General features: G+C 38.3%; 1 protein-coding gene across 3 annotated transcripts in view; it reads left to right on the forward strand.

Moving 5' to 3' along the window:
• exoc2 (exocyst complex component 2) overlaps window positions 1-26,704 on the forward strand; it is a 242,332-nt gene that overhangs the window by 51,655 nt on the left and 163,973 nt on the right. For 2 of the 3 annotated variants that reach the window (XM_059945312.1, XM_059945311.1), the window contains exon 2: window positions 10,740-10,917. In XM_059945312.1, coding sequence (XP_059801295.1) covers window positions 10,800-10,917 — 118 coding nt within the window. In that variant the 5' untranslated portion in view covers window positions 10,740-10,799. Of the gene's footprint in view, window positions 1-10,739; window positions 10,918-26,704 lie in introns of those variants that run through there. The other variant, XM_059945313.1, reaches the window with a different exon arrangement.

A 26,704-nucleotide genomic window follows, 5' to 3' on the forward strand; every position in this document is an offset into this window, starting at 1 on the left:
AAAATGGATTGCTTTTTTTTGAGCAGTGTATTTAATAAATGTTTCATTGTTGGATCACAGTATATGAAAATATTTGGGTAGAAATTTTTCAGTTATTGCTATTAGTTATATGATAAAATCACCCATTTTGTGGAAATTTTATAGTGTGAATATCTCTTTGAGGCCCCTGTCTAAGTTGTTTATTTCCTAACTGGAGATAGTACATATGAAGTCGATATGAGAGCTGCATCACACTTTCTGAATATTCTAGTCATATTAATAGTGTTACAGATTTCATTTGACATTCTAAATCATTTTTAATTAAGTTTGGAAAATTAGAAATCTGTTTGTTTGATTTATTTAGTATTTTTCAAAGGGAAATAATAAGACTGAGAAGTTTCCGAAGAATTTTTTTGGAAGCATTATTTCATTTGTACTGACAAACAGTAGGATTCTGGATCTGCGGTGTCTTTGCATCAGAAGATGTTCAGCTGTGTTAACTTGGCCCATTTAGCAGTACACTTTCTGTAGATTTGGAAAGCACAGGGATCAAGTTACACTCTAGGACATCATAATGATAAAAGTTAACTTGAAAATTTTAATTTTATCTTTTTGGTTCCACTTTTCTTCTGTGTCTATGTCACGAGTATTGGCAGCACATTGGAATATATTCATTGAAAATGCTTGCCTCACCCTCTCATGCTTAATGGCTCAGAGACGTTATGTCCTGCTTCAACCGTGAAAAGATTCATTTTTCACTACTTAATTCGGATATAAAGTTCCAAAAGGTGTGGGGACCTTTCCTTAAATATTTTCATAATTCCCGTTTAAATTAAGGGTTCATTCCTCCCTTTTTTTTCTTTTGCATTTAGACCCCTTACTTCCAGCTCAGGTGGTAGGCAATATACCTTTTTATAAATACAGCTCTGTGGTGATAAAAGTTCTGATTAACTTTTTTATATCGTAAGGTTGGCTTGGAGTTGGGTAGTGGGTGGGTGGTGTGGTAACTAACTTTATACAATTCTACTATGGGTGCTTTTTCTTAATTTTTATGAACTGTACATTTGATAGGTTTGTTTTGCACTGTATAAACCTTTTTTTTGTTTTGTTGCATTGCAGAAACATAAAAAATTAATAAAAAAAAAGAAAATGCTCTTTTTCACTGTCTAGTGAAAGACAGTGGACTTGAAATACAGTATGCTTCTCTCTCCATAGATGCTACCCTACCTGCTGAGTAGTTCCATTACTTTATGCATTAAAATGTATTGTTTCATTCATATGTACAGAATAAGGTTCCTGCAAATAGTATATGCTGCATAGAAAAATTCCTGAAATCCACATTCAAGGAAATATACTCATTTACAGCCACAAAACCATTTAGGATGTTGTTCTCCTTTGCCAAGTTCACTCTAGAAGCTTTGAATGATGGGCATTGTAACATCCGCTGTCTCTTGTTTAATTCCATTGAACTAATTAAAAAATATATACATTCAGTTACTTAGATGAATATTAAACAGTGTTGCAGGTTCTGACCCAATGGAATTGCATCTTATGGTTTGTGAAAATCTGGAAAAAATGTTAGCAACATAGTGATAGCTTCACAAGTAGTAAGTAACTGCCTCTGCTTGTTGGCAGACTGTATTCATTAGCATTCCCATGTGGAAGCAGTGACTTTGCTAGAACTAGCCTAAAATAACTTCCCCTCAGAAAGACGAGAAGCTATTTTGTTTTCACTTTAAAATTACTATATTTAATATGCATCATATGCATGCTATTATACATATGATGTACATGATATCAATATTTTACTGGCACAATTAAAGATGTATAATATATACTCTGGTACGTAAGTACTCTGGAATTTAAAAGGATATTATGCCAGTATTCTGATTAACCTGATTTAGTGCAACACACACACATAAATTGCTGTAGGAACTCAGGAGGTCAGGCAGCATTTTGGGAAATGAATAAACTGTTGATATTTCAGGCCAAGACAATTCTTCAGGATTGGAAAGGAAGGGGAAGGACGCTAGAATTAAAAATGGGGAAAGGGAAAGGATGATTACCTGGAAGGGATAGATGAAGCCAGGTAGGTGGGAAAGATAAAAGGCTGGAGAAGAAGGAATCTTATATGAGAGGAGAGTGGATCATGGGAGAGAAAGAGGAAAGAGGGACTCAAGGGGAGGTGCTAGGCAGGTGAGGAGAAGAGTTGAGTGTGGGGAAGAGGGGATGGGGGAAAAATTACTGGAAGAGAAATTGATGTTCATACTATCAGGTTGGAGGCTACCTAGACAGGGTGTGAAGTGTTGCTCCTCCACCCTGAGAATGGCCTCATCATAGCAATAGAGGAGTCCATGAACTGACATGTCAGAATAGGAATGGGGATAGAAATTAAAATAGTTGGCCTCCAGGAAATTCTATTTTTGACGGATAGAACAGAAGTGCTGGACAATTTACGTCGGGTCTCACCCATGTAGAAGAGGCTGCATCAAGAACATTAATAGACGACCCTGACAGATTTGTAGGTGAAGTGTTACCTTACTTTGAAGGACCATTTGGGGTCCTGAATGGAGGTGAGGGCAGAGGGGTAAAGGTCCTGCCCAAAACGTCAACTGTACTCTTTTCCATAGATGCTGCCTGGCCTGCTGAGTTCCGCTGGCATGTGTGTTGCTTGGATTTCCAGCATCTGCAGATTTTCACCTGTTTATGACTCAGTTATATTGGTTTCCCAGGTTGCATATTGAGTTCACATCATGCATTTCTAGCAAGGACTATATGTACACTTTTAATGTAAACTTAAAGATACTGGCAAGTCCAAGACAAAAGTGATTATGAGTTGGGGATGTAGACAAAGCACAAAGTGTTTGTTCTGTCAGTCATCCTGCGAGGAATAATACCTGCTTTTCAGTCGAGGATATTGGTGTTAGCATCAATGATGGGCAAGCCTTCTGCTGGTAGCAAGATGCTGACGATACCTGGAGGCAGCAGCCTCAGTGCGGCTTCCAGAATATACTGTAGCTACATGTGCTCTCGTGATGAGAATATTAATGGCAGTGATGTTCGTCTTTAGTCTCTAGCACTAAATAATGTAAAGGTGTTGTCGTCTTGTATTTGTCTGTATTTGGCTCCATTGAAACTTCAGAGTTGTGTAAAATAATGTTCTAATTGGCAAGCATTTGTATTTTTAATAAGTATATTGAGAATGGAGAGCTAATGTAGTAATCTGACAAATTTCACCCTTTGATGTTTTAGCTAAGTTTAGCTACACCATGGAAAAATGTCAATCTTCAATGTGAAAAGTTTATCAGAGAGCCTCTTAAAAGGTTATATCATTTGTCTTTGCCAATTGAGTCTAGACAATTACTTATTTAAATTTCTTCTTTTCATGACATACGAAATAATTGTACCAGTTACAATAAAGTCCCATTTTGATGATTGAGTGCACAGATCACTAATTGAAAAATACTGAATTTTAAAAGTATTGTAAATTATTCTCTTCCCACTGTCTTTGTTTTTGTTTTAAATTATAATCACTTTATGAACTGGTATTACTATGATATAGGAACAGAACATTCCTGTACATGATAGAAAGAATATTATTACCATTCAAATAATCAGTCAGGCTTATTATCATTGAAAAATGTGAAACTTATTGTTTGTGGCAGCTGTACAATGTAATGCAAAAGAACTTTATGTTACAATAAGAATATATTAAGATGGTGAAAAGAGGGAGCAAAAAAATAAGGTAATGTTCATGGACTATTCAGAAATCTGATGGCATGGGGAAGAAGGTCTTCCTAAAATATTGAGTGTGCCTCTTTAGGCTTCTGTACCTCCGCCTCCATACTTTTCATACATTGACGTCGAGCTCACATAAACACCAGTATGATAATCATTAAATAGTTTGTTTTACTGATCAAATGAGGCAAAGGGAAGGGTATTTAACATTATAACCATATAATGACATAGCTGATATAGGAGTGCTCTAATGCCGTACTGAAACGACAGCCTACTTGATGCTCAAGTTTCGGCAGTAGGATTTGTACTTAAAAGTTCATTTGGGCTTGCTAACATAAATAAAAATTGGCATATATTTCAATTTTTAGTGTAGGTTATATGTTTAAAGGTGAACACTCACTGTCTGTAAGATGTTAGACCAGGCAGGGAACAATAAACAGTTAACAGAAGGCCCAATCAGAAAGCCACCCAGAGAGGCACTCGCAGTTTTCTTGGCAAAGGCAACATCATATGATTCAGTACTGTGCAAAAGTATTAGACACATGTAAAAAAAACATAAAGCAAAGATGCTTTCAAAAATAATGACGTTTCTAAATGTGAAATTACTGTAAAGTGCAGTAAACAGCAAAAAACTATATCAAATTAATATTTGGTGTGATGCTTTTAAGACTGCATCAGTTCTCTTAGTTAGCACTGTCATGCAGTTTTACAAGAAAGTTGGCTGGTAGGTTGTTCTAAGCATCTTGGAGAACTTGCCACAGTTCTTCTGCAGACTTCAGCTGTCTCGTTTGCTTCTGAATCTCCTTGATGATGATGAGATCAGGGCTGTGTGGAGACCATACCAGCTGTTGAAGAACTCCTTGTTCTTTTTGCTGAAGATAGTTCTTTATGATCCTGGCTGTGTGTTTGGGGTCATTGTCTTGCTGCAGAATGAAGTTGGGACTGATCAGACACCTCCCTGATGGTATTGTGTGGTGGATGAGAACTTACTTGTGCATCTGAGCACTGAAGTTTCTATTAATTCTGACCAGATCACCAACTCTATTTGCAGAAATGCGGTCCCAAACCTGCAGGGAACTTCTGCCCTGCTTCACTGTTCGCAGCAGAGACCTATTCATGCAGTGCTCTCCCGTTTTTCCACGGACAAACTGCCTCCTGCTTGAGCCAAAAATTTCAAATTTTGACTTGGCTTACATTGTTCAGCACTACAGTACTTGCATTTTTGTACATGGGTGAGTTCTTGGCTTTCTTTTCACTTGGGAGGAATGGCTTTTTGGCAGCAACTCTTCCGTGAAGACCACCTCCTGACAAAACTTCTCTGGACTGCAGAAGGGTGTTTGGGATGGTGGTATGAGGCAGGCATGAGAATTTTTAGAAGCGTGTTATTCTTCTGATAACTGTATAAACATATCGAAATAGACTTCATCTACGATCCCCTAAGACCAAAGAAACACGAGCCAATAGAATTCAAAATTGGAAGGGTAGCCATTCAGGACTGAGGCAACTGAACAGGGACTACGTAAATGTGAGCACTCCCGGAGAGAGACACTAACAACTGTACACCGAGGATGTCACATCGATTGGTGATGAAGCGTCTGCAAGCTAATTGCCAAGCTTGGTGACACCTCAACATCAAATTTAGAGCGGTGTACATGACGTTTCAGTGGTGTCTCTGAATTCAAAGCTTCAGATAATAGCAGAGCTGGAAACACACAATGCTGGAGGAGTCATAGTTAGAAGGTAGGTGGAGGGGAGGAAGAAACATAAGGTGAAGGGTAAAATACGGGGGTGGGGGAAGGAGGGTGAAGTAGAGAGCTAGGAAGTTGATTGGTGAAAAAAGATACAGGGCTGGAGAAGGGGGAAGCTGATTGGAAAGGACAGAAAACCATGGAAAAAAGAAAGGGGGGGAGGAGCACCAGAGGGATGTAATGGGCAGCTAAGGAGATGAGAGAGAAAAATAGGAATGCTGAAGGGTGGGGGGGGGGGGGGGTATTACTAGAAATTCAAGAATTTGATGTTCATGCCATCAGGTTGAAGGCTACCCAGATGGAATATAAGGTGTTGATCCTCCGGTCTGAGTTATGGCCTCATCACAACAGTAGAGGCCATGGACTGACATATGGAAATGGTAAGTGGAATTAAAATGGGTGGCCATTGGGAGATCCCTCTTTTTTTTTCTGGTGGACGGAGTGTAGGTGCTCGGCAAAGCTGTCTTCCAACCTACATTGGGTCTCACCGATGTACAGGAGGCAGCACCGGATACAGAATATGACCCCAACAAACTCGCAGGTGAAGTGTCACCTCACTTGGAAGGACATTTTGGGGCCCTGAATGGTAGAGAGGAGATGTAGCACCTGTTCTGTTTAATTCGACTTCTGTTTTAGAAGTAATGTCAGTTTGACGCATTTCTTATCTGTTGCACCCAGTTTCTGTGACCAATTACTGCCTTTCTGGTCCTCAGCTTTGCCTGTTTATTTGTGCTTCTTCAGGAGAGCTTGGACAGTACATCTTGAAACTCCTGTCTGCTGTGGAATTTCTGTATAGGAGAGACCTTGCTGATGCAAGATTACTACCTTATGTCTTGTTGCCATAGTGTAAGAATTGATGATTTGAAGGTTAAACTGTCACATCTGCCACATCTTCACCTTTTATTCTAGTAGTCCTTCACCCAGTTTGATTCCTTCTACCCTTGTTTCAGTTAATCAGTTCATATAACTAATTATGTCATTGATCATTAGCACCTATTATCTTTATTTAATCATGCACTGGGTGACTGACCTACAAAGTAATCAAGTTTTTATTTAAAAAGTAGTTTATTGCTTAATATGGTATTTACTTTAATGAAATACAAAAACAATTCTCCAAGATTTAATTTTTAGGAAAATGAATGTTTGGAAATCTAACATTTGCTTTTTACTCATCTATAAAAAAAAATCTAAAATAATATTTATATTAAAAAATCCTGGGTGCTTAAGACTTTGGCACTGTACTATATGTTGAGGCAAAAAGATTGAAAAGTATAAACAAGTTATGGCATAAATTTACCACAAACATAAAACTACATCAAAATTGTTGGTCTGTCAAAGCAATGTAACATTTCAATTACCCCAGATTTTAAGGCAGTCCTGAATATAAGGAAAGTGGATCTCATCATCTCAAACTCAGAACATCATAACTTTTCAATAACTGTTTTTCCCCTTAGCATCAGTTATAAATCCAAAAAAACAGTGACTTCTTAATCTGACAATGCCCATAATAAGCTCCTGTAGGTGAGTATACTGAAATTTTTCTAAGAGAACCATGCTGAACATGAACAGCTGCAAGAAGAAAGCATGGTGTGGATGGTGGGGGTCCTTGATGATTTACGATGTTTTCCTGTTACAGCACCCCTTGTAGATGCGCTCAAAGGTGGAAAGGGCTTTTCCTGTGATGGACTGGCCCTTACCCACAATTTTTTGTAGTCTTTTCTGTTCAATGGCACTGGTATTTCCATGCCAGCCTGCTTTGCACCACACATTTGTAGAAGTTTGTCAGAGTTTCAGATGACTTGCCAAATCTTCTCAAACTTCTAAGAAAGTAGAGATGCTGCTGCGCTTCTTAATGGGTTCCATGGTTTCACCCTCCTTTCTGATACTGTCTCATCAGCTTCAGAGACTGAAATCACAAAGTCATTGGGGGCATCGAGCTCATCTGGGAGCGAAGCCTTGTCACCTATATCACTTGGTTTCATTTTGTATGAGGTAATAGCATTCGAGCCCTGTCACAGCTGTGGAGCATCTTTCAGTGATTTAAGTTTGTGGCAGAATTGCCTCTTGGCACGTTAGATGGCTCTCTGGAGACTGTGCCTTGAAGTCGTGTATTTTACTTGGCCAGTAGACCTGAATGCTACTGATCTGGCCCTCAGCAGATTGTGGATCTCAGGGTTCACCCAGTGCTTCTGGTTGGAGAACGCTGAGTGATTTTGAGGGGATACGCTTGTCTACGACTGCTTTTATAAAGCCCGTGACAACCAGATCTTCTGAGTCCTTGAACACGGCCCAGTCCACTAACTCGAAGCAATCCCGTAGCTGTTCCTGTGACCACTTGTTTGTTGTTCTTATCTCTGGAGCCTTGCTCTTTAGACTCTGCCTTTAGGCATGTAGGAGGAGGACAGTTAAATGGTCAGATTTCCCGAAATGTAGTCTAGGCATGAAACAGTAGGCGTCCTAGTTGTAGTATAGCTGTGGTTGAGTGTGTTAGGACAGGTGATATGTTGATGATAATTGGGCAAAGATTTCTTCAAGCAAGCCTGGTTGAAAGTTCCCATCAATGATTTGAAAGGCATTGGGGTAGGCTGCTTTTTGTTTGCTGATGGCAGCACTCAGTACCTTGAGTTCCTGCTTAATGTCAGCCTTTGACAGTATGTAAACTGTGGTCAGGATCATGGAGGAGAATGGTCAGTATTTAATCATTAGATGTTCCATGTCGGGGGGAACGAGTGCAACAAGACTGTTACATCCAAGCACTACAAAGAATTAATCATGCAATACAGAGTCCCACCTCTCTACCTTCTCTAAATTAGCAGTCCAGTCCATCCTGTGTACCGAGAAGCCCTTGGGTCTTACCAATGTATCTGGCATGTCCAGAGTCAGCAATGCCTCCATGAAACATAGAACACAGCAGTTTCTCATTTCCCTCCGATACAGCTCTCATGCCCTTAGGTCCTCAGTCTTGTTCTCCAGCGACAGTACAGTACATTTCCAAACAAGATGCTGGACAGGGGAAGTTTCATATCCCAACATTTTAATTTAGCTTGGAGTCCTCCTCTTCTCCCTCTCTTTTGGGTATGATGATGCACCTTTATCCTTTTAAAGATGCAGTACCTGCGTACTTGTTAATTAAGTCCACTGAGTCCTTCAGAAGAGCACGTAGTTCCTTAAGATGGTTCAGAAGCACCCTGCTTGAAGGGAGATTACAGGCTGCAGGTTGCAGTGAGAGTGGTTTAAAGGAAGTGTATTGAGAACAAAATAGATAGAGCCTTCAGCAAAAATAGATACATTAGACAAAAATTTCTGTTTTAACATACTATAGTCTTTGCATGCCTTGTGATCCATCAACAAAATAAATATTTTTGATATGAAATGCTCTTTGGCATCTTTCATTTCAAGCATAGAAAATTACACAACTGACTGAATTGATAACATAATATTTGAAAGTGGAATCTGTTAAGCTCTACCTTATTAAAACGGTCCTCTGTGTACATTAAAGATTACAGTGCATCAATGATAGTTGATATTTTTTCTTTAAAGTTGACTAATTCTATAAATGTTAATCATTCTTACAAATCAGTTTGCAGCATACCACATTACATAACTCACAAGTCACTTTCTTTGTTTTTTTTAATGCCACTGTGTTTGAATGAAATGTAAATGCAATGCTGTGCTGGAACAATTTATTCCAGAAATGCTAACTTTAGCTTCAAAGCACTGTTAATTTTGCTCTTCAGCAAGCCTCTCTTTTACACACAGCTTGCTTTTCCTGTAATTTGCGAGGTAGAGTAGATACAAGTGTTAGAATCACCATTCATCAGTCATTTAGTTAAGAGTGAATGGTGAAAGGCCATGACCAGTCTGTTACCTCAGCAAGGGATGGATTAACCTCCTCCTAAGCCTAATGATAGGAGCCCAGTGCCTTTCCTTACAACCCCCACCTTCCCACCATCCCAGGAAACTGACAGCTCGTAGACTTTGCGTGCAAGTGAGTTCAGCTGGCGCTGTGTGGTCTGGGTGTGTGGTCTCCAGGCAGGCTGAGAGGCTGCTAACAGGGTGGATGAGAAAGACCTTGTCTGTTTACTTTAATTTGCTTGGACGCAGGAACTCTGTCCAACATTTCTGGTGTGTTGCAGCGGCCAGTCCATCACAGCTGCTGAACAGTCTGAAAGGCTGGGCTTGTGCTAATCACCCTTACAGCTCATAGATCAACTTCAACATGTCACAGACAAGCTAATCTAAGATGTAAATGGGATTGAGGTATAATGTTGCATGTTGGAATTTAATCTTTTTTCCACTGCACCCAGCACTGTGACATTTATTTTAAAAAGTGCTTTGGTTAATAGAGTAGTTTTAGATTTTCAATATTCAATCTTTATTCTTTATATGATAAAATAAAGGCTAATCCTGATTTACTTAAAGCATGATCACTTGTTAGTATTTTCTCTGTATACTTTAAGAAACCTATTTAAAAAACCAGAGTGAAAGAATCTCCATTTGGCCTATTCAAATCGATTTCTTTAATGTTTCAGAAGTAACCAAAGAGTCCAGAATGTACTATTTTCTCTTGCCTGTCTTTTAACACATTTTTCATTTTTGCAGAATTATTTCTGATAACCCAAATACATGTTAAAAGTCAGAATTACAAAGCTAGTTTCTGTTAAAACTTGTGTGTGTGAAACTTTTTTTTCAGAAGGATACACTTTTCAAGAGTTCGTAATGTTCCAATTTGACCTTGTTTTTAAGAGAAGTACCTGCAGTACCATGTATATTATAAGGGATATTTATTAACTGAGAGGGCAAGAGGATATACTGTGTTCAATACATTTTTCTGTGTGGCAATTAAGGAAAAAATTTGGCTTTGCATTGGAGTAGGATTTCTGTCCAGCTCAATATCCATGTGTCTGTGCTGTCCCAAATTGTAAACACAAGTAAACACAAATAGAATGAAAGTTCAGGATTTGTGAAATGCTGTTAAGTTTCAGCTTAATTTTTATGGACCTGTATAAAATGATCAGTGTTTTCGCAAGGATGAATAATAGCATGCAATCAAATTATTGTACATACTGTCACAGTATATTTATGAAAGTTTTCACAATAAGTAAACTGAAATCAGAATATGTTTGTGGAATATGTAATTCTATATACCCTTAGTAAATTTCTTTTTAATTAAACTGGTTAAGCAATATTGGGGCTACTTGCAAATATGCTCCCCTTTTTTAAAAAACATAACTGAAGGCACAATTAATTGTTTTGTTTTATTGCATTTTGTAGCTTGATGATTGCGGTACCTTGGGATATCTTTTAAATAAAACCCATAATTGAAGAGTGATCATGTCTCGAGCACAGCAACCACCACTAGTAACTGGGATCTCTCCAAACGAAGGATTTCCATGGACAAAAGTAACAATCCGAGGAGAAAATCTGGGAACAGGGTCCATGGATCTTATAGGTAAGAATATTCATTTAAATGCAGTCAAAGCAATTTCTTAAATGTGTTTGTGGTAACATCTTTTACACTTAAAGTTGATAACACTGGTGATTTTTTTTGTGTACATTGTAGTAATTGACATATGACTCACACCAGTGGCTGTAATTTTCTCTGGAGAAGAGCAAGGTGGAAGCTGTGGGAATTCTACCAATACAGTAACATTTAAATACTGTAGCAATAATTTGAATGCCATATTTTCATGTACCATAGTGGAAATGTCTAAGAAACATAATCAACACAGAATAATTAATTCTAATTGTAAACCAAACTTCTTAATTCCCAATTCTTCAGCACTGTTGATAATTGCTAAGTGCACTTAATACACAGAAAAATGCTGAAGGAACTCAGCAGATCAGGCAGTGCCTAGAGAGAGAGAAAAGCAGTCAACTTTTAGTCTGCTTATTTCTCTCCATAGATGCTGCCTGACCTGCTGAGTTCCTCCAGCATTTTGTGTGTGTTACTCTGGATTTGCAGCATCTCCAGAATCTCTTGTGTTTATTATACAATTATGTTATTTCTACTTAGCGTATCTGATTACAAATTGGGTATCTTCAGTAACAACTTTTCTTCCCATCTCTGCTGTTATTCTCCAAATCCTCAAAAGGTTTTATATTTGATATTTAGTCTTGGAACTCCTTTTGTTTCCTTCACTTAAAGACTGAAGAGATAAAAACATTGCCACTTCAAACCTTTGCACCCTCCTGACCATTTACATCCACTTTCCTGACTACTGGTAATGGCTGAACCAGTTTGGAATGCATATATTTAATGCATATGCATAATGCATATGCAGATATCTCAGCTGATCTGCAGTGGAGTTCGGAGTGGGAGGGGAAGATTCAGTTCTTGTGGTCCATGTGGGTACCAATGATGAAAGACGAACAAGGGAAGAGATTATGCTGAGGGAATTTGAGCAGCTAAAGGTTGTTAACTGAGCCTGTGTAAATTGACACATGGTTGGCACAGGGTTAGTAAGATCAGAGAGCTAAATTAGTGGCTCAAAGATTAGTGTGGGAGAAGTGGATTTGAATTTGTGGGATGATGGCACCTGTATTGGTGAAGAAGTGAGCTGTTCCAGTGGAATGGGCTCCAGCTGAACTGTGCAGGAACCAGGGTCCTGGTGAATCATATATCTAGAGCTGTAGATAGGGCTTTAAACCGAATAGTAAGGAATTGGGTTGATTAGCTAGGAAAAGTATGGATAAAGTAAAAAGGAAGGAGAGTGCAGGAGAGGTTACTGAAGTCTCCAGAATAAAGAATAAAATAGATTGAAAAGAGGGTGGTGAATGTAGGACTGAAGGTGTTATATTTGAATACACACAGTGAACAAAATAATCATGTAGCATAGTTAGAAGCTGGCAGAGAGGATATGGACATTGCTGAGTTGTGGTTGAAAGAAGCTGAGAACCTAACATCCAAGGATGCAGATGATATTCAAAGGACAGACAGCTGGGAGAAAGAGTTGGGTGGCTTTGCTGGTTAAGTAAAAACTTGAATCAAATCCTTAGAAACAAGTGACATAAGCTTCCAAAAAGTAACCATGATGTGGGACACAAATTATAACAAGAAATAGAAAAGAAATGTAAAAAAGAGCAATGTTATGATGTTCATGGGGGATTTCAACATGCACATAGACTGAGAAAAGCATGTTCCCAAGAGAAGGAATTTGTAAAATACCTATGAGATGACTTTTTAATGCAGCTTGTGGTTGACAACATTCAGAAAATGGTAATTTTGGATTAGGTGTTGTATAGCGAACCAAATTTAATTGGTGAGCTTAAGGTAATGGAAACCGTAGGGAGCAGGATCATAATCATCCTGCAGTTTAAGAGGGTGAAACTAGAAACAGATGTATTGGTGTACAGTTCAGTAAAGGGAATTACTGAGGCATGAGAGAGAAGCTAGCAAAAGTTGTTTGGCCAAAGACAGGGCACTAGCATGGATGATAGTAGAGCAGCAATTGCTGGAGTTTCTGGGAATAATGTGGAAGATAGAGGATTGATTCATCCCAAGGAAGAAAAAGCATGCTAAAGGGAGGATGAGGCAACCGAGGTAGACGAGAAAGCAAAATAGCATAAGAGCAAAAACGAGAATGTAGGATGGAACAAAACTTACTGGGAAGCCAGAAGATTGTGAAGCTCTTAAAAACCAACTGAAGGTGACTAAAAAGTAATAAGAAGAGAAAAGATAAACTGATGTTAAGCTAGTGAATAATATAAAAGAGGATACTAATATTTTTTCAGATATATAAAGTGTAAAATAGAGGCAAGAGTGGAAAATGACACTGGAGAGGTAGTAATGGGGGACAAAGAACTGGCTCGTGAACTGGATAAGTATGTTGCTAGGGTGAAGGATTTCTCAGATCAGGTCCACAGCATTCTAAAGTGGGGAGTAAGTCATGGTACACATTGATACCAATGACATCAGTAGGAAAAAGGGCTGAGGTCCCAAAGAGAATTAAGTATAAAGCTGAAAGAAGCAGGAACTCATGCATTGTAATCTGTGGATTGCTGCCCATGCCATTTACCAATGAGGGTGAGACTGGGGGGCAGAGTTTCATCTTCTGGATCATTGGGGAAAGGTACAACCTGTACAAAAAGGACAGGTTATGTGTGAACACAAAGGGGACCAATATCCTTGCAAGCAGGTTTGCTAGAACTGTTGGGGAGGGTTTAAAGAAATCTGGCAGCGTGATAGGAACTGGAGTGATAAGACTAAGGATGGGGAAATTATTATACAAGTAGATGAAGTGTGTAGTGAAATGATGAGGAAGAATAGGCAAATGATAGGACAAAATTGCAGTCAGTGGGATGAGTTGAAGTGTACACTGGGGGCAAAATCAGAAAGGGTGTTGTATGCAGGATTGAAGGTGTCATATTTGAATGCAGACAGTATATGAATAAGATAGACCAATGATTCCCAGTGGAGACAGTTACATGCCTTCAGGGCATTATGGGAAAGAAAAGTTGTTGGAGGCATTCAAGATTCTTGGGGGGAGGCGGTAAGCGGCAGGTTAATTTGACCTGACTAACCATGTCAACTTGCTCCCATTGCCAACATCTGAAAGGCTTTCCCAGTTTGTGTTAATTTTTTATTTTAATTTAGCCCTGTTGATAATGCATAAATACATATGGAACAATATCTGAGTCTGAAGGTGGTGAAGCCTTGAAATGTAATCCTGCTAAGAAACCGAAACTACAGAAAGTGTGTCAATACAATGTTGAATACCTGGAGTATGGTTTTACTCCATTCCTGTCAGGTCAGTGACATCCCATGTGTCTCATTTGTAATACTGTACTGTCTAATGAAGCCGTGAAACCATCAAGACTGTAAGAACACTTGTGTAAAACACTACTGAAAAGGTTACTTATGCTATTACTCAGCTCCTGAAGATGAAAGAAGCAAGTGAGAATTGTTACACATGCAAGTCATTTGCCAAGAAAGCTAAAAATGACTTTGATAGTGGTCTCATTGCTTCTTATAACATTTCCAAAATGATAGTGAAGTGTGAAAAATCTCATTCAATTGGTGCAAGATTAATAATGTCTGCTGTATCAGAAGTGCTCACCACTGTTCTCAAAATGGCTCCCAGTATTTTCATATCAATTCCTCTGAGTAATAATTCTGTAGCTTGTCGTATTGACGAAATGAGTAAAGATGTTGAGTATCAACTGTGCACAAAAAACTGAATTTGGGATACAACTTGATGAGTCAACTGTGTGAGACATGAGACATTGCTAATGGCGTATGCATGGTTCATCAAAAACAGAAAAGTTTATGTAGAAATTCTCTTTTGTAAAAAGTTTAAAAACAAGTATCAACGGAAAATCAATCTACAATGAGCTCAAAATGTATATTGAGGATAAAATATTCCAATTAGGAACATGATCTCTTGTGGAACCAATGGAGCACCATATATGACAGGTCACCATACTAGTTTAGTGGCATTTATAAGAAGAGAAATTCCCAAGTCTGTTTGCAGTCCATGTATAATTCATCACCAACAGCTTGCAGCCAAAAACCTCAGCCACTGACTTTTTTAAGCATAGTTTGTGTAATGGATAAATACTTCATTGGTCCCAAAGGGAATTACTGTGTCACAGTAGCATTACAAGTGCACAGATAAACAAATATTAGAAGGAGAGTAAGAAAGAGTAAAAAATAAATTGCCTTAATACAGTCTAACAGGAAGGGGTCATCATTTTCCCGGCTATAGTTTGATCTCATTATAGAGTCTAATGGCCAATGGTAAGAATGACCTCGTATAACACTCTTTGGAGTAGCATAGTTGTCTCAGTATATTACCTAAAGTGCACCTTTGTTCAACCAAAGTAACATGCAGAGCATGAGAAACATTGTCCAGAATTGCCAGGATTTTCCACAGGGTCCTTTGTTCTACCATAGCTTCCAGTGTGTCCAGTTTGACTCCTATCGAAGCCAGTTTTTCTAATCAATTCACTGAGACTGTTGGCATCACCCATATTGATCCATTGCCCCAGTTGTACTGGTAGAATATGTGAAGGAAAAGTCTGCATACTCCAAAGGACCTCAATCTCAGGCAGTGGAGGTGACTCTGGCTCTTCTTGTACACAGCTTCTGTGTTGGTGCTCCATTCAAGCCTGTCATCCAGGTATTTGTATGTCCTCACCACATCCACGTTCTCACCATCAATAGTACCAGGTAACAGTGCAGGCTTAGTCTTTGTAAAGCCCATCACCATCTCCTTTGTCTTACTAATGTTGGGCTGTAGATGATTCAGCTTGTATCATTTGACAACATCTGCTATCATCAAAATTAAAGCTCATCCATTAAATAACAGAATATTTCTCCAGTTATGCCAAGATAACGGTGAAGAGTTTGAATGTTTACTACTTCACACCTAAGTGTGTTGGCTGTTTAAAAAAAGGCTGCTGGTTAAAACGTTTCTTTAATCTGTTTGATACTGGTTGAATTTTTGCTCAAAATCAAGAAGAACTTGGGAATCGAGATTGATCTTCTATGTAGAGATGTTGCATGCCTAGCCAATCTGTGTGACAAAATGAACATTCTAAATATGAAACTGCAGTTTGAGTATTTTATCTAATCCAGGCAAAAAGACCACAAAATTTGAAATGTATAAGCAAAACATAGGGAGACTAATATTCTCACAGTTTCCCTGCATGGAAAGTATGGCACTCTCTTTCACAACAGTTATTTGCAAGAGTACTGCTTACATCTGCAGTCACAGAAGAAGGATTTTTAGAATCGATTCAAGGATTTAACAGTCTAGAAATTCTGGACTGGGTAATTAACCCATTTCTTCGCTAAGTGGAAGAACAGAAAGAGAGCTTACAAGAAGAAATTATCAAAATTCAGGATGATGAAGTGTTACGTATCCCGTAACTGGATCACTTACCAGCAAAGATAGAGAGGTCTGTTGAAGTCTGATGGCACTATTTTCAAACGTTTTTATTTAAAAAGGGGCACAAAAGTAAGGTTAATACAAACCTTCAGATAATGCACGTCGTCAATACTCAATCTAAAGCGCGGGTATAGTCATCATTAAGAAATAAGCTCTACTGTTGTCTTGGGGATAATATATTGTCCGTTGGAAATATAAAAGTCACTCAGAAGTCTGCAGGCTTCACCCTTTTGGGAATCGCTGGGTTTCACGTGTTGCGACAGAGAGAGAGAGAGATTGGTGAGAAAAGGAAAAACTTGCTGGGTCTTTATGAAGTATCCGTTGAATCAGGGGAGCGGGCTTCCCCCCCCCCCCCGATGTTAGTTAAAAGCGGTTTTCCATGATTCCAGCCACAGATTCCAAGCCCAGAATCTAACGCACGTGGCTTCCTTCAAAATGGCTTCCCGCTACGACGGGATCGCTATCGTGTCTTTTTGGTGCGTCTGAAGGGGCCTTCCCCCCCCCCCCCAGACTCTCCTTTATACTTCCTCACGGGGTCGCAGGTGTCAATCAGGTTGGGATGATGCAATCTCTCTCTCAACCAGCCTACTTTGCCCAAGGGCTTTACACGTGGTCTCCATGAGACAATAGTCAATGTTGCCTTATTTTGCATCCCAGTGGAACGCGGTATTCGGCACATCTCTCTCTCTCTCTCCCACTTCCTGGGTCTACTGACCTCCCCTCAACTAGTGCTCTTGCGATTCTCACAAAGGAGGGGGCTGAGATCATAACATGAAGAAACAAAAATGCTTTTCAAAAATGTTGGCTTTTGTGGTGTGGTCTTTGAAAAAGAGTCAAACTGCTCTTCATTGTGTTTTCATCCTCCTACCCTGCTGAAAGAGGCTTCAGTGCAATGAACTACGCACTCTTTTTAAAAAAAAAACAGAATCTGCATGGACGTTGTTACGTGTGGGGGCTTATAGCTTTTGCTGTCACAACTTGAACCTAATATTTTAATTCTTGCTAAAAACGATCAAGGATCACATTGATATTGAAGCAGCTATATAGTGCACAGGTATGATGTAAGCTGGGTTTGAAGACAAATTAAAAATTTAAAGCAATCATTTTTCTCATGTTGGCAAATGGTAGACGTGTTTTTGCACTATAGGGGTACTAGAAAGTATATTATGCCTCAGTGGGGCATTGTCAAGTGTGAATGCTTTGGGGCAGGTGTTGGTAAGTATGAAAATGCTTTAGCGGGCTAAAAAAGGTTGGTAAACACTGAGAATATCTTGTACTGCAGTTAGAAATGAGCAGGTGTTACTTTGTGGGCATCACTGAGTCATAGTTGAAAGTAGATCAAAGTTGGATGGTAACCTCCAGATGATGCACATTCTATTAAAAGGACAGGCAGGTAGGGTTAGGGTGGCTCTGTTTGTTTTATAAAAAATAAAAAGGTGGCAGAGTATCAGAAGATATAGTCTTCTTGTGGGTAGAGTTAAGAAACTGCAAGGGTAAAAAGACCCTGATGGAAGTTATATACATGCGTACACCCCTTTTTAGACCAGTTTATGATTGAACCCTCTGGGGAAAATGCAATTATGGGTTGGGTGTTCTGGCCTCTAGAGGCACTGTTCATTTTGTATCTAGTAAAATTGAGAGCATCCTGACTGGCTGTATCACCTCCTGGTATGGGAACTGCACCAACCATGATCACCGAATACTGCAGAGAGTGGTACAGACAGCCAGCCCAGTGCATCTGTGGATGTGAACACTTGAGGACATTTACAGCAGCAGGTGTGTAAAGAAGCGCTGGAAGATTGTCGGGGACCTCAGTCACCCCAACCATAAACAGTTTCAGCTACTTCCGTCTGGCAAATGGTACCACAGCATTAAAGCCAGGACCAACAGGCTACAAGACAGCTTCTTTCTACAAGCCATTAGATTTATAAATTCACATGTCTATACATTGTGACAGTCATAATGCAAAGATTTTTACTCCCTCACGTTGTGGGATAGATTTAAATAAATAAATTAAATAAATTCAAACGCAGTAAATTCAGTTCATTGTGAAGGAACATAATTTCCAGATTTTAAGTTGTTTTTACATCATTTCCTGTGCAGGATAATTTGAATTTCGACTTGAAGTACATACTTGAAGTACATACAAAGATATCTGTCTCCTTCTACTCTATTTCAAAGATTTCAAAGTACACTTATCAAATAATGTATATATTATGCAGCCTGAGATTAGTTTGCTTACAGGCAGCTACAAAGTAAGTAGCTCAAAGAACCCAATTTAAAAAAAAGACTTTAACCACTGTGCAGAGAAAGAGGAAAAAAAGCACACACACATCATGCAAACAATAGAAGCAAATGACACATTCCAAGCCAGATTGAGTCCTTAGATCTACTCCCTGGAGCAGTTGGAGTAGGCCCAAGCTTTTATCTCAGTTCATCATATTAGTGGGTCAAGAACACCTCAACTTGCATAGATGACAGACACCAGGTCAGTTTACAGCCTCATTGCCGCAGAAAAGAATGACTATCACAGGAAAGCGAGCAAAATTAGCCCGATCCTTACCTCCGATCCTGAACCTTGGGCTTTCCAGTCTATCTGAGCAACATTTAAAATGTGCAAGCATTGGGTAGTGCTTCGTTCTGTGACCCGGAATCGAGTGCAGCGACACACTCAGGCCGCACAGCCCAAAACTGTTCTCGATCTCACCAAATTGGCTCGGCGCTTGTAGAGATCCAACCTTGCACCAGGGTTAGGTGGATGGTCATCAAAACTTTTCCGCATCAGTTCCTCTCCAAGTCGTTCACTCCAAAAGTGATAGCAATACCAACTCCGGCTGTGACTCCATCTTGAACACATTGTGTTTCAGCTTTGTGATGCACCCGCACGACGTCCTTTGAATGAGCTTTGCCTCTGCTTGCTTGCTTTATAATTTGTGGTGATAGTTTTACACAAGTTAGTTGAGATAAGGTATTATTAGTAATGTTTTTAGTTGAATATCTAGTTTTGCCCTTGAAACAACAATATCTATGAGTCTTAACCTTTCTTAATATTGGTAAACATTTAGTGGATATACTTGAAGGAAGAGTTATGTTTATTGTTTATCACTTATTGTGTTTTACATAACCTTCAGCAGTTTCTTCTTTTTTATTGATTTTTTTTAATGCATTTTCTACAACACTACAAAAAAAAACCCCAAAAACAAAATAGGAAATTAATACAGTGCAAGATAAACACACAATGGTAATATAATACAGAATATAATAATTGAAAAAGCACCCAAATTGAAGTCATGTAAAGTTAGTATCCACCCCCACCCCCACAAGAAAAAAAACTACAGACCAACCAGAGCAAAATGTAGGAAATATAAATCAGAACATTCAAACCCCCAAAACTGTAAATACAATTAAAAACAGAAGATAATAATGCCTACTACCAAAAAAAAGCTGAAAGCAAGGGACTGAAAAAGAAACTTAGTCGAAAGGAAAGTTGTGAAAATACTCAATAAAAGGTCCCCAGACCTTATGAAACTTTATGTCCGAATTAAGAATTGAGTAATGAATTTTTTCAAGATCTAAACAGGACGTAATATCGTTAAGCCATTGAGTGTGCATGGGTGGGGCAACATCTCTCCATCTAAGAAGAATTAGACGTCTAGCCAGGAGAGAAGCAAAAGATAATATTCGACGTTTAGTCAAACTCAAACGTATGTCTGTGTCAGCCAAGAAACCAAAAAGAGCAATTAAAGGGTTAGGCTCTAAGTGGCGGTTCAGAATACAGAATAAAGATAAGAAAACATCCTTCCAAAATTTCTCTAGACTAGGACATATCCAGTACATATGAATGAGAGAAGCTTTGCCACTTTTGCATTTATCACAAAGAGGACTAATATTAGGATAAAATTGAGATAATTTAGATTTGGACATATGAGCCCTATGAACAATCTTAAACTGTAAAAGACAGTAGCGAGCACAGAGAATTTGCGTTAACCAACTTGAGAATTGAGTCCCAAACCTCATCAGATAAAGGGATATTTAAGTCATGCTCCGAAGCCATTCTGATTTTATCCAAAGGGGTGCGCCGTAAGGATATTAATTTATCACGAATAAAAGATATTTAAACCTTTACACAATGGATTAATAGAAAGAAACAAGTCCATAGCATTTTTCTCGTGCATCTCAGGGAAGTTGGGTAATAAAGGATTAATGAAGTGTCTAATTTGGAGGTATCTAAAGAAATGGGCATTAGGTAGATTAAACTGAGCAGAGAACTGTTGAAAAGATGCGAAGCGATTATCAATGAAAAGATCTTCAAAATACTTAATGCCCTTTCTATACCAATCATAAAATGTTGAATCATGCATAGAAGGTAGAAAAAGATGATTATATAAAATAAGACTAGAAAGGGAAAAACCATAGAAACCATAAAATTTCATAAAATTTCCTAAACTGGGCCCATATTCGCAGAGTATGTCTAACAAGAGGATTAACAATTAGTCTAGGCAAACTACTAGGGAGTGCAGATCTAAGAAGTGCAGAGATAGATAAATCCTTAGAGGAATTCAGCTCCATTGCTACCCATTTAGGGTGGTCAGACTGGCTATGGAAAAAAGACCAGAAGATAAGACAACGAATGTTAGCTGCCCAGTAGTATAGACGAAAATTAGGTAAGGCCATGCCGCCCTCGTTTTTTAGATTTTTGAAGGTAAGTTTTGTTAATTCTGGAATGCTTACCCTTCCACAGATAGGACAAAATAATAGAGTCTAAGGAATCAAAAAAGGTTTTAGAAATAAAAATTGGAATAGATTGAAATAAGTATAAAAATTTAGGGAGAACATACATTTTAATAACATTAACACGACCTACCAAGGACATAGATAAAGGTGACCATTGTGAAAAACTCTGTTTTGTAGAGTACAAAAGATTGGCAAAATTTTCACAAAAAAGATCCTTAAAATTCCTTGTAACTGTAATACCAAGATAGGTAAATTGATTATCAACTACTTTAAAGGGGAGGTCGCGAAATACTAATGCTTGTGCTTCTTTATTAATTGGAAAAAGTTCACTCTTATGTAAATTAAGTTTATAGCCAGAGAACTGGCCAAATTGATCAAGAAGTGAAAACATTGGAGGTAAGGATGTGGACGGATTTGAAAGAAAAAGTAATAAATCGTCAGCATAGAGAGAAACTTTATGCTCAACACCTCCCCCCCAACAGATCCCCATCAATTCAGGACAACGAAATGCAATCACCAGAGGCTCTACAGCCAAATCAAAAAGAAAGGGACTTAAGGGGCATTATTGATGGGTGCCACGTTTAAGGTTAAACAACTGGGATTGCTGAGAATTAGTCAAAACAGAGGCGGTAGGACATAGATATGGTAATTTGATCCAAGAGATAAAACTTTGACCGAGGTCAAATTTTTCTAAAACCGCAAAGAGGTAGTTCCACTCTATACGATCAAACGCTTTCTCCGCATCGAGAGAGATAACGCATTCAGGAGTCCCAGTTGAAGGTGAGTATAAAATATTAAATAAACGGCATATGTTAAAAAAGGAAGACGATTTTTAATAAAACCTGTTTGATCATCAGAAATAATAGAGGGTATAACAGTTTCTAATCTATGAGCTAAAACTTTGGCCAAAATTTTAACATCAACATTAAGCAAAGAAATCAGCCTGTACGAGGAGCACTCTGTTGAATCTTTGCCCTTTTTAAATAAAAGAATAATACATGCCTCATTAAATGAGGGTGACAATTTACCATAATTAAGCGAATCAGATAGTACTGAGAGTAACTGAGGTGAAAGAATTGAAAAGAATGATTTATAAAATTCTATGGGGAACCCATCAGGACTAGGAGATTTGCCTGACGACAGTGCAGAGATTGCAAAAGATACTTCTTCTAATGATATAGGCTCATTAAGTTTTGCTTTAGAATCAGATGAAATTGAAGGGATATTCAAGCTATTTTTTAAAAAAAAAGGTCAACAGAAATATTCTCATTCAGGGATTCAGAGGAATAAAGCGGAGAATAAAAATTCTTAAATAAGTCATTAATTTCTGAGTGATTTGATGTAATATCCCCGTTCTCCTTCCGGATCTTTGTAATATGTTGTTTAGCTTTAGAACATCTCAACTGATTAACTAGAAACTTGCCAGATTTGTCACCATGAATATAAAAGCGACTCTTACTTTCAAGAAGTTGATGTTCAATGGTTGAGTAGAGAGAAGGTCAAATTTAGTTTGGAGTTCTACACGCTTCTTATATAATTCGGGGTTTTTAGTCTGAACATATAATTGATCTAATTCTTTAATCTGATTAATCAGGTCTAATCGCTCTGAATGGGACTTTCTATTAAGATTCGCTGTATATGAAATTATTTGACCCCTCAAATATGCTTTCATAGCATCCGAGACAATCTGGGATGAAATTTCAGATGATGTATTAGTGTTTAGGAAAAAGTTATCTGGTCCTTAATAAATTTTACAAAATCATCATCTGATTATAAAGTCGGGTTAAAGCGCCAATGTTTATTCCTTTGAGGGAGACCAGGAAAATTTAGAGACAAAGTGACTGGGGCATGATCAGAGATCAGTATACTCTGATAGACACAAGAATGAACAAATGAAATAAGTTGATTATCAATTAAGAAATAGTCAATTCTAGTAAAGGTATGATGAACATGTGAAAAAAAGGAATAATCTCTCTCAGTAGGATGAAGGAAATGCCATATATCAGAGATACCATAGTTAGAAAGAAAAGAGAGAATAGCTAAAGCAGATTTAGTAGGTAATCTAGTAACAGAGGACGATCAGTCCAAAGTTGGGTCTAACCAGCAGTTAAAGTCGCCACCCAATATAAGAGAATATAGGTTCAGATCTGGTAAAGAAGAAAAAATGCGTTCAAAAAAATTAACTTCATCAGAATTGGGAGCATACAGGTTAGCTAGTACTACCTTAGTATTATATAATTTGCCAGAAACAATAATAAAACGGCCATTTGTGTCAGATATCTTACTATGGAGTTCAAAAGGAACATGTGAGTTGATAAGAATGGGAACCCCCCCCCCAAGCTTTGGCCAGGAAGGATGAATGAAAATGTTGACCCGCCCACTTTGACATAAGCCGAGAATTATCAAAACTATGAATATGAGTTTCTTGGAGGAAAGCAATTTCAACTTTAAGTTGCTTAATATGGGAGAAGACCTTTCTTCTTTTAACAGGGTGATTCAATCCCTTTACTTTCCAGCTCACAAATTTCAATGGACTAACCATTATCAATTGTTAAGACGTAAAAGGCAGTAGGCATATATAAGATCAAACATTGCAATAACAGTTTGGAAGCAAAAATATAAAGATAAATCAATAAAATCGGGACATAGACATGTCCTGGATAACAAGGAAAAACAAAGAAAACAATAGATAGTGTTGGTACTGGAGAATCCACCCCACCCTCACAACCCAAAACTAGATGGCTACCCAAAAAAGCAGCTAGCTCTACAAAAAATAGGACACCCCAAAAACCAATTTCCAGTTCCGTAACATTAACATAAGCTCCGTGTAAATAATATAGCAGATACTAACTAATTTATGCACTACAAATCAAAATTACAAATAGGAACAACTTCATTAGAAAGAACATAAAACTTAATACAAAATAATAATCAAGAACTAATCTACCCGTGAGAAACTATGAAAAATTGAAAAAAAAGGGTAAAAGGGGGGGAAGTTCTATATTTAAAGAGAGTACATATCAGCTTTTTAAAAAAAGGCAGGTCTTATACAGTAAATTGACAGGGAGACCTTCAATAAAAAAAACTCTAAGCCTTCCAAATAAATTAAGACCAGTTGTAGTTCTCTATAGTTAAAGTTATTCAAAAGTAAACTAAATTACACAAATGAAATCTAAGTCCATAGGAAAACATTAATTTAAATCATCTATTTAAGAAAATCACACCAAGTCCAAGGAGAGACCAACTCAGTAGTTAAAGACTAAATTATTCAAATAGAGTCTGAGTTCGCAAAAAAGACTTTAATTCAAGAAATACTCATCAGCCATTTTAGAAAGTCAAACCGAGTCCAAAGAAGTCAAGATGGCTGGAAGATTTCCAACAAACATCTCAGCCTCTCTAACCGACTTAAACCACTTATATTCTCGAGTAGTAAGTGTAATTTGAAGATTGGCAAGATTGCGAAGGGAAGGTTTGAATCCACGATTAGAGAGCTCTTTCATAACGCCTTTGAACTCGGCACGCATCTTCAGAACCTGGGGAGCATAGTCTTCCACAATACGAATGGTATTATTTCAGAAAGTCAGCGTGCCTCTTCGGTGTGCCTCCATAATCAAACGGTTTTTCACCTGATAACAATGGAAACACAGGATAACTGGTTGTGCTCTAGAACCCAAAATAGCTCGAGGGACAGAAGATCCTGTGAGCTCTTTCTAGCTCAGGTGGAGTCGGGAGAAATTCTTTCCCGAAAATCTCATAGAGAAAAGAAGAGAAAAATTCAATGGGGGAACCCGTTTCAGTGGCCTCTGGCAAATCGAGAATTCGCAGATTGCAGCGCCTGCTCCGATTTTAGAGATCCATTTTGGAAATAAGTTTGCTGTTTTGCTCCGTTAAGTTGGAACAGAAAGTTTCCAAGTTCTGAACGCGGACTTTTAAATCTTCAGAGGTTAGGTCAATGCGAGATAAATGTTCGGCTTGATCATCCACTCTGGCATTAATCTGATCCAATTTTGACTCCAGCTGACTGATAGAGGCTCTAAATTCAGTCTTGATATCAGTTAAAATGTCTTGTTGATTCTGTTCTAGGATAGAGAGAATCTCGGCAGACAAAGACGTGGGAGTTTCTTTTTTTCCTGGATTTAGAATTTTTTGTAGCCATTGTAAGATAGACTTATTCGCAGGCAGATAAGAAAAAACAGATAGAATAATGAAGTAAGGTTTAAAAAGGGAGACACATAGTGCGAAGGTAAGAAATGTAATGGAGCAAAAGTTTGAAGTGATTAACCAATCGCCATCATACCGGAAGTCCAGCAGTTTCACAAGGTTTGCCTCATTTAAAAACCCCGACGAAAGACTCTACCTTGCGTGATTTTTGAGAGGATGTTTAACTCCTTGCCTAGCTTTGTACACACACACAGTGAGGGCAGTAGACGGAATAGATAACTTGTCTTCAAAGGCATCGCCTGTGAACTGGAGACGTGCCTGAACATCGCATGCTACAGTGTGAGCTTCCAACCCAAGCAGTGCCTATTGTCGAGTCCTGAAAGTCAGGTCAGAATGTGGCACAATGATCACATCTTTGCAATGCTCAAGTAAAACTACAATTAGTATTCCTCCAGCATGAGCCCACATCAGAGCTGAAACGGCAAGAATAAGAGTAGAGTATGCTAAGTGCTAATGGGGAACACTCATATAGACATGGAGAAAGCTCATTTGGAGGCCATATTGAGTGTGCTGTAGGAGGGAATGCGAAGTTGAGGCTGCCTTGGCAGACGCAAAAGTGTATGATGCAGCAGCTGACTTTGACTGTGGTGGCTGTCTCTCTGGTAAGGTGACTGAAGAACCAACCATTGTTGCAAGCCCTTGAATACAGCATGGTTGCTCTATAGAGGATGAAGTTGAAACAGCAGGTAAAGATAGGAACCAGTTTCCTGTCATGCTTCACATAAATTTTTCCCTAGTCCTCCTCCTCTACTTGCATGCTCTGCTTCAAATTCAAATTCCACCCACAATTCAAAGATCAGAGTGCAAAGGGACTTTGGAGTCCTTGTACAGGGTATCCTAAAGGTTAATTTACAAGTTGAGTTTGTAGTAAGGAAAGGAAATACAATGTTAGCATTCATTATAAGAGGACCAGAATATGAAAACAAGGATGTAATGCTGAGGCTTTATAAGGTATTGGTGAGATCGCACTTGGAATATTGTGAGCAATTTTGGGCCCCTTATCAAAGCACCTCAAAGATCACCTGAGCTGGAAGCCACCTTGCTGCTTTTTAATGAGGAAAAGCTTGTGAAATTGCAATGTTAAGTAAAATATGTATTAGATTTAATACAAAATCGTTCAACATTTGAACATGCTAATACTGACAATTATTCTCATGATCAGTGTAATACACACATGCCATGTTCCATAACTATGCTGTGTAGACCAAAGTGAACTCATGGTGCAATGATGGTTACAGAGCTATAAACAATAGGCATATTTCCTTCAAGGTACATGTTCTAAATGTTTACCAATATTAAGATTGCTTAAGATAAACATATATTGCTGTTTCAAGAACAAAGGGTGGCTGGAGATGGATGTCTCTCTGCTTTGTGTTCTTCAAGTCAAAATCC

The sequence above is a fragment of the Hypanus sabinus genome, chromosome 20, assembly GCF_030144855.1.
Source record: "Hypanus sabinus isolate sHypSab1 chromosome 20, sHypSab1.hap1, whole genome shotgun sequence".
NCBI classification, from domain to species: Eukaryota; Metazoa; Chordata; class Chondrichthyes; order Myliobatiformes; family Dasyatidae; genus Hypanus; species Hypanus sabinus.